Below are 9,953 nucleotides of genomic sequence, written 5' to 3'. Positions count from 1 at the left end.
CACATTTTAAACACTGCATTCACGTTCTTCTGTCCTTGGCAAGAGGGCAAAAAATTTATCACATCTTTCATACTTAGTTGTTTTGAATTTCATGTATTCGTTTTAATTTTTCGTCGAAACTTCTGCTTTTGTTTTGCGTGCAGTACGTTAATTTCTTGGAAAAGTATTAATCTCTGATCTTTGTTCAATACTTTTTCATTAATTATAATGCTAAGTCCTTCAAAAACAGACTTCTGTTTCTGGTTGGTGGATTAGCAGTTGAATGTAATACTATAATTCAAGCATTTATTACAGCAACATTCAGTGCAGGAAAGAAAATTACCATTGGCCACCTCTTTGTTATTCTGGCAATTGAATAAATGGCTGACATTTCTTCCCCCATATCCACTGCTCCTTTAGTCATATTATTAAAACATATAATTCCTGACATTTTATTTTCTCCAATATTATCATCTATAGTATGATCGTTATATAATGTTGAAAGCATAAGAACAGTTTTTCCTTTTTTAGGAACATCAGGAATTAATGTTTTATCTTTTTCGAAACCAAAACATTGTAGAATATATTCTTAGCTTTATCTTCAGTTTCTGAAATGCAATCTTCATTGCTTTCAAATATTTCTAATAAATCTCACATGCGTTGCATCTCCAGTTCATAGGGACTCCATTCTTTTTACCATAATGCAGTTAAACGTTTTTAAGAATTTAATGTCAAGTACTTTAAAATCACTTGCGAGTAGAAATATTTACTGTTACATTCTAGAAATAAATTTCTGAACTAAATATTCAGTCAGAAAAACACTTACACGGACAGGCACGTGGGGTGTGTCATACCCCAGTTCCAACAAAATATTGATAAATCTTTTTCTGAAACACACAGGCAAAGAAAAAGTGGTTCTAAAAGTCAACCACAACTAGAAACTCAGCTACTGAAAGCAGCACAGAATTTCAGTTTCACAAGTTAGGAATATTCCACTTTTATGTAGGGTTGGGGTATGATACACCCCACATGCTTTCCCGTGGGTTAAAGATCTTACATTTTACACATTGGCAACCCTTTCCAAGTTAAATAGATGATAAATAAATTATACCATATTGTAATATAATGGGCCAAGTCTCCAACAAAGGCGTCTCCAATATCAAAACATAATACACAATAGCACTTAAAATCTGTTAGTTCATAAACATGTTTTATGGTATTTCAAAAAATAAAACTTCAACAATTATTTTACTGCAAAGATTTTAATTACAATGAACATAATTTAAGTGACTATAAAGTAATATACATTTTTAAGTCTCTTTAAGGAACTTTATAACCAGAACCTAAGAAGTGATTTAATGCAATTGAGATCTCAATACAAGTCAATTGATTATTCCTTCAAAATAGGTATGACATTTTAAAATTAACAATAAATGGTGATGTGCAGTGTTTACAGTCCAAAAAAATAAAAATAAACTCTAACATTTGTACATCTAAAAATTTAATAACTCTGATCTTTTGGAAATGCTATTCGAGATTAAATCCACAACTTTCTGCAGCTTTTGCTTGAGCCTTTGCTGCAAGTAAAAGAGAATATAAATGAGCCAATTCTGTTTCTGTGTGGGCAGTATCAACAGCTTTCTGGAACAATTCTAATCCTCGACGAAGATTCCCTCTGAAAAATAAAATTTAAAATATATATATATATATATATATTCATTATAGAATATACTGCCAGTTATAAGTGCAACACTATAAGATACAAGACTTGTTTATTAATTTTTATTTATTTTTATAATTTTGTTTATGGATAACACTGACACCATAGTAAAATGATTACAATTACAATTTGGTTCATCTTACAGAACATAACAAAATCAACACTTCATGTCACCATTATGGACAACAAAAATTGCTATTTCACAGAATAGAAATTCAGCAATGAATTCACTATACAGAATAGAAATTCAGCAATGAATATGTATTTGAAGTACAGCAATGTTGCTGAAGATAAAACAATTATCTTCGTGGTTTTCTGGCCCTCCCCCATTTGCAACTGCAACACATACTGTCATCAATGTACAGCACTCATTTACTCCACCACATCTGAGACTTTTTCAAATCAACCTTCATTTGTACACATTTCATAAAGCGAAACACATACTACAAGGAAATAAATGGAAAAAAAAAATTAATAGATTGAACCACCTGCCACGACTGTTGCTATTATGGTTATGAGGCACATCAGGCATGAGAAATGATTCCAAAGTGTCTATTCTAAATAGACTATAATAATTAAGACACAATAACACGCCGAATAATTGTAAATATAATGCTGATTTTTGTTGTTTGACTTCTGAATTAGACTATAATAAGTTGTCTTAAGTGTTAATTTTTGTTCAGATTTGTGAAATAAAATTTCACCATCTCTCTAATTTACAAGCTTAAGTTCTCCTTCCTTTTCACTGCTTCCCCTTTCAACACCAACAGTTTGACAAGAAAAAAGTAAATTTTCTAGAACTGGTTGAATGACCAAAATTTCTGATATGCAAGGGTCATTAAAGCTGACAAAATAAAACAGATAAGCAGTAAGAACTTTGTCAGCAAAATACTCCAGCTTCTGAAGAACTGATTTTTGAGGACTTTCAAATGCACAACAATGCATAGCAAAAATTGTCATTGATAAAATGTTAATCATATGTTTATGAAAATATAATTATAAAGAAAATAAAAACTGTTCAGTTTTTTTTGTCTCTAGTAAGTAAAGGTTAATGCAAATTGCATTATTCTATTTTTTGATTGCATTCTGACTAACAAACTTTTGATTTTATAATTGTTTTAGTGATTTGTAGGAGTTGATAAAATCGAGAGTCCGCTATAGGGAAACTCTGAGTCTGAATCATGTCAAGAACTAATTAAATTTATTTAGTTAACAAAAACCAGTCAAAATAAATTTAATGGCATCCATTTTAGACAAAAAGGCATACAAGATGAATAAAACATATTGATAAAATAACATGCGACAAAAAGACTACAGCAAGGGTGGTCAACTTGTTAAAAAATATACATAAAAATATATATTATATTACACAGTCATAAATTGAACTATTTTTACACATGAATTTGCAAATAAAAATAAGATAAACTAACATAAATCCAAAAACATAACATAAAACAAAATTACCTTTGAACTTCGATACTGCCTAATGTTTCATAACCAAACTGGCATTTTTGGTCCATTTCAATAGCTTTATTAAGTAGTTCTAGAGCACCATCCACATCCTGCTTCCACTGAAGTAAGAGAATGCTGCAAAAAAAATTTTCATTTATACACACACTGAAATTTTAAGCCAAAATGATCATAAAATTCTTATCCCTCACCCCCAAATTTAAAATTTTACTTTTTGCATTGCATATAAACACATTCAAAAATCTGATACACTTACCACAAATATTTGAACACACATGCACACACACACACACACACACACACACACACACATATATATATATATATAATGTTGTATGAACTTAAATCCATTTAGTGCGAATACAAGTTTATATATATAAAACCTTGACATTCACAATTTTTTATTTATTTTTTAAATTTTGCTATGTAATTACAAATATTTACAATTATCATTTACAGTAATACATTACTTTATTGATTCACCATTTAACAAGATAGTGAATCAATAAAATAATGTTTACCTTTTAACTAAATGGTGAGACTTAAACACCCCACATACTATTCTGAATTAGCCTTGTGCAATTCTTTTTCTGCTGTTGTTCTCCCATGCACACAGTGACCTGTTTTTGTTTAAAAAATTAAAAGAATTGCACAAACTTGGCATTGTGCATGCTTATGTTCTACCTATATACAAAGTGATCTATTTTTGCTTAAAAAAGACATCCAAGAATAAAACATATTCAGTAACACAGGAATTTTGATACAGAAAATTTAATCGTTTATGAAGTACAACTTCATGGAACATGAATTTTTGCATTCTCTAAAATTAGCACAAGAAAACAAATATTAAAGACAGTCAAATCTGAAGATGAACATTGGCACTCATCTGCCACAAGCCTCTGTACACCTAGGTTGCCAAATAAATATACTTTGGTGAAATCATGGGTTGTCTATTTCTGGCAATACAAATACTTTTCAGGGTGGTTACGGATAATCAGAATGTATCATAATTTTAAATTGAAATTGAAATGAAGCTTCATGGCTAACAAATTGAAATGAAGCTTCATGGCTAACAAGAATGTCCAACAGATGCCTGGCGTATTTCAAAACATCCCAGATTCCATGCAGTGATATATGTCATGAAACTTCAGGCAACTTCATTAACAGGAAAGTCACGACTTAAGTTTATAGTCTTTTAATGTCAATTTGAGATCACAGGATGTATTCATACTTTTCCATCCTAATACCTTTGTGGGTGGCTGTCAAAGTTTTCCTATGACAGCATGTAACAACCCCCTATCTCATTAGGATTGTATTTCTGATTCTGCTTTCCTAGGGGATTCTAAGTCATCAAGATGCACTCTATCTCTCTTAGATGTTTGTTCTAATTTTGAATTACTCTGTATACATATATCTATTTTTATAATTTTAAGTATTTTAGAAGTATAATTTTTAACCTTATTTAAAGAATCAAAAGTGCATCAAATATTTTCACCACAATCTGAATTCAAATCTGAAATGCAATACGACAGTCACAATGAAATCGAATTGTCACTCACTATTTATTTATACACATTCAATATAAATATCAATAATTTTCTATACAATGATTATACAAAAAAGCCAGTATCATAGTAACTGGCAACACATTTTTAAAAATGTACACGTGATTTTTAAAACTTTAATTTAAAAAATGATTATCAAAATGTCTAAATAAAAAAATTAATTGTATAAAATAAAAAAACTTAAAATTCCATTAAAACATAACTGAACCCCTCAAAACATCAAATAGAATTCACATTAAATATTACTGACAAACATGAAAGTGGATATTATTTCTGACTGGTTAGTTAGTTAATTTAATTAAAGCAACATACAGAGTTGCCAACTCTCCCGATTTTCGACCACTCTCCCGCCAACCCAATTTACAATATATTTCTCCCGACTTTTTCTTATTCTTAAAATTTCTCACGATTTTCATGCAACTTGGCTTAATACTTTGTTATATGAATAAAAAAAAAGTGCTTACGTCTGAAAGCAATTGAATTTTCTCTACATTATATCTAAAACAAAACCTTGCGAATCAGATAACTTCTGCTTTGTGAGTGAGAGCATTATACGTATGCAGAAATGTTGTTCTCCAGTTCTCCAATGGGCATCGAGCTCCACCGTGTGTCAGCTGGCATATATTAACCAAAGAGGACAAAGCAAGTTGTTATTTGGATGTTCTTTAGTTATTTCGTTTATTTTGCCCTGAGTTATGTGAGAACATGTGCCTTAGGGAAATAGTTTTAGAAATTATCATCTTTTGTTATGTCTGCGAGAAAGGTGAAATACTTGTGTACGTTTCAAAAATCGTACACAGTTGACTTTCCTTCCATTATTTCCTCAAGGAAATGTAATAAATTTGCGATGCGTACCGCCTGTCGTTGCGATTTTATGATTTTGCATGGTGGAAGGGCGGATGTTCTCAAACATGTGCGTACACAAAAACATAAGGACAAAATGAGTTGTTTTGAAAAAAAAAAAAAAAAACGAAAAATTAAAATTTCCTTCTGAAACAAAGGACCAAAAAGTTATTAATGCAGAATGTCTGTTCTCTGCCTTTTTACTGGAGCACAACCTGCCACTGAATGCATCGGATCACGCTGTACTTTATTTAGAAAATGTTTCCCGATAGTAAAATCGCTAAGAAATACTCAAGTGCAAGAATCAAAACAGGTGCAATTGTTAAAGAAATAGGTTTGAAAAATAAATCTTCAGTTATTGATTGCATTAAAACAACTCCGTTCTGCCTCTCTATAGATGGAAGCAATAATACCGATTCAAAACTGTATCCAATTGTTGTTTCTTTTTTTAATCCAGTCTTCAGAAATTGAGTGCAGTTTACTTTTTGTTCCCACTTTAGAAGGACATTTGACAGGCTTTAATATAGCACAGCTAATTATTAAAACTTTAAAAGAAAATGCAGGTCCTCTGGATAATTGCTTAGCCCTTGGTGCCGATAATGCACCAGTATTGGTAGGCTTGGAAGACTGGTGTTGCAGGCATCTTAAGAAAGGAAAATTCAGATTTTCAGATTATGAGGTGCACATGTCACCTCTTAAATTTAGCAGCTGAAAAAGAGGGCAGCTTCTTTACCAATAAATGTGGATGAACACATTGTTGATATTTATTATTATCTTGAAAGGAGTTCTAAAAGGAAGGGAAAATCAAAACAGTTCCAACAGCTGCATAACAGCAGTTTACAATTAGAAAACTTGGATGAAGTTATAAAATCAGCTAGGATTGACACCCAGGGGAATTTAAATGGAAAACTGAAAGGTGCTTATGGAATTTTAAAATATAGTGAACTGTCTAGAATTGTGTTGGCCATCTTGACAGTTCCCCATAGTAATGCAGAGTGTGAGAGGATTTTCAGTGTTGTTGCGAAAACAAGGACTAAATTTAGATCTAATATTAGTGATGACACATTAGAAAAACTTTTATTAGTGAAAGCAGGCCTACGTGGCAATTGCTGTGAACAAAATTATGAAGTTTCTTTCTTAAAGAAAGCAAAATCTGCCACTGTTTGTAACATTTGTACGAAAACTGATTAAAGTGTCGTTTTTTTCCCCTTAAACAATGCAAGTAATAAAAATGTTTTTTATGTGTAAGGTATTTTTGTGTTGCTTGCATTTAAGGATTAGTTACTATTTAAAAGTTAATTCATTATTAAAAACTATATTTTTATAATTTAAAAAGTCTTTTTAACATTGTGAAAAATCTCCTGATTTCTTAAAAAAATCTCCTGATTTTTGAGTGTCATAGGTTGGCAAGTATGAACATATGTAAGGGCCATCTACCAAAAAAAAAAAAAATGACCATTCTGGAGGGCTACCTAGCAATAAATGACTACCATTCAAGATATACACACGGAAAACCATAAAAATCCCATATAGCAACTTATCTGCCTCAGATAAAACATGCAAAAAATTAAAAGCTTTAGCCACTTGACCACTAGAAGGCATTTATTTGTAGCTTTTAATCAAATTACTTCATAAACTGTATTCCTGCTCTGTCACCTTCCATTAGTCATCAAATCTTTGATCATAATATATAGAACCTTTCTTCAGATTCATAGTTCAGGAAAATTTTTGCAATCATGCTGCATTTTCTCCTGGAATTTGTTGCTTTATGAATAAAGAGTTTAGATGCAAATTTAACAAAATATTTAGGAAAAGAAATTACATAAACATACCCCCTATGAACAAAAACATTTGGATCATTAGGATCTAATTCACCAGCTTTCTTGAAACACATCTCTGCTTTTTCATAATCGCCACATTCAGACAGTACCTAGAAGAGAAAAGAAAGTGATAATGATATGTAAAATAAAACTGGAAACAAATTCAATTAAATATAGTATTAGTGTTTAAGGATGTTAAAAAAATTTTCATGTGCATCTTTGTTGACAGAAAAACAAAACTATCTGACAAACAAGACAGAAGTCTTATAACACAAAATTTTAATTTCATATCTTTTTCTAAAAATAGCACCAGGCATCTGAAATTCAATATAAATATCAGTGATTTTTCTATATGATAATTACTTAAAAGATATTTATCTCATTAATAAAATAATCAAATTGCTCTGAAAAAAAATTAAGTACACATTACTAAAAAAATACAATTAAATGAACCCATAAAGTTTTCAAAACCATTTAAAATAATAAAAACCTACAGCAATTAATATGCAACTGAAAAGATTAAGTACCTACTGCATTATAGGTCACCATGCAAAAATCCGGCAGTCATATTTAAATGCTTTTATAAATGTATATTTAAATGCTTTTATACATGTATATTTAAATGCTTCTGTACTATGATTCTAAACTAATAAGTGGACTGTATAGCAAAAGAACTAACTAATTTATTTACAGTAATTAACCTTTCAGATCTAATACATGCTCTGGCACGTTGCTTAGCCGAATCCAGATGGCCAAGTGAGAGTTTCTCTGCTTATCCAACAGGCGGCGCTGTATTCTAACTTAACATCCCGCCGCCCGTTGAAATTACAAATTTCAACATACAAATTACTAACATACATACAATTTAACAATCAAGAAAAACTAATTCTACACTACAATATGAAAGATGATAGATAATTTCATCATGAATATAATATAAAATAATGCAACATTTTAAAAACATAAACATTCACTATTCTACAATCGAACTAATTCTTTAAACAGTTCCATTTTAATGTAAAGCACAATTTTCAATAAGAACATAATGTAAACTAAGCATTATTATCCTGGATAGGTAATAAACAAATTTTACTAATACATCGAATATACACACCATTTAATGTTTTCACTTTAACAACTCTGGCCTTATTATCTTTACCAGGTAAAACTTCTAGAATTCTTGCTAAAGACCATTTAAATGGCGGAAGATTATCTTCCTTTAACACAACTAACATACCTGCCTTTAAATTTTCTTTATTAATAAACCATTTGATGCGTTGTTGTAGATGATTTAAATAATCAGTTTGCCAACGTTTCCAAATAACTTGAATGAACTTGGTAATAACTTGCCATTTAGACAGTCTATTATCTGTAAGATGAGACAAATCTGGTTCAGGATATGAAGTAATGGAACGTCCAATTAAAAAATGACCTGGCGTTAAGGCTTCAAAGTCATTTGCATCTGTTGATAAGGGTAAAATTGGACGAGAATTGAGAATACCTTCAATCTGTGTGACAACAGTCCAAAATTCTTCTAAAGTTAATTTATAACTGCTGATTGTACGTTGAAGATGATATTTAAATGACTTAATACCAGCTTCCCATAAACCACCAAAATTTGGCGCTCTAGGTGGAATTAGTTTCCAATTTATACCTTCAGACATTAAGAAATCTGCTATATCAGAATTAGATTTAAGGACTAAACTATGCAATTTTTTCAGTTCTGATTTTGCACCAACCACATTAGTACTGTTATCTGATATTATGGTATTACATTTTCCACGTCTAGCAATAAATCTTTTAATAGTAGCAAGTAATGAATCTGTGGTTAACTCAGTTACTACCTCTAAATGTACTGCTTTAGTAGCTAAACATATGAATATAGCAACGTACACCTTTGCATAATTACCCTTTCTCTGATTTTTATACTTAATGAGGAATGGACCAGAAAAGTCGAGTCCACAAGTATTAAATACAAAATCTGGATTAACTCTCTCACCAGGTAAATTTCCCATAAGTTATTCACATACAATTGGTTTAACCTTAAAACATGTTACACATTCATGTACAACCTTTCGAGCTACATCTCGACCATTAATAACCCAAAATTTACTACGAACCTGATGCAATAGTGCTTGAGCACCAAGATGTAAATATTTAACATGGCAATACTGAAAAATTAATCTAGTAACTACATGATCTTTTGGCATTACATAAGGAAACTTTTGGTTGTAATTAAGATTACTATTGGCAAGTCTGCCTCCTACTCTCAGAAGAGAATCATTATCTAGAAATGGACATAAAAATTTTAACTTACTTTTGGAAGAAACACAATTCTTATTTTTTAAAGATAAAATAGCCTTGCTAAAATGTTGTAACTGTACATACCTGAATACCTGATCATGATTTTCTCAGCGTCATCCAATTCTTTAACTGTTAGAGAACCTATTAAATTTTTTCCCTTACAATTGGCTATAAATCTACAAACAAAACTTAACACACGAATAATACGAATATAGTTATTACTAATGTTAAGAATATGATCTAAAACAAGGG

The 9,953-nt window shown here is 30.6% G+C and overlaps 1 protein-coding gene across 1 annotated transcript in view; it reads right to left on the bottom strand.

Moving 5' to 3' along the window:
• Positions 1 to 1,222: 1,222 nt before the first annotated feature.
• Tom70 (translocase of outer membrane 70) overlaps positions 1,223 to 9,953 on the bottom strand; it is a 66,234-nt gene continuing 57,503 nt past the window's right edge. Inside the window, exons 9-11 of the mRNA XM_035371337.2 lie at positions 7,410 to 7,507; positions 3,164 to 3,286; positions 1,223 to 1,654 (exon numbers count right to left, since the gene is read on the bottom strand). Of these exons, the coding sequence (XP_035227228.1) occupies positions 1,507 to 1,654; positions 3,164 to 3,286; positions 7,410 to 7,507 (369 nt within the window). The 3' untranslated portion in view covers positions 1,223 to 1,506. The remainder of the gene's footprint in view (positions 1,655 to 3,163; positions 3,287 to 7,409; positions 7,508 to 9,953) is intronic.

The sequence above is a fragment of the Stegodyphus dumicola genome, chromosome 1 (assembly GCF_044657685.1).
Source record: "Stegodyphus dumicola isolate Sdum_Otavi_A_Nest chromosome 1, ASM4465768v1".
NCBI classification, from domain to species: Eukaryota; Metazoa; Arthropoda; class Arachnida; order Araneae; family Eresidae; genus Stegodyphus; species Stegodyphus dumicola.
This window is presented reverse-complemented; position numbering and strand designations above follow the sequence as displayed.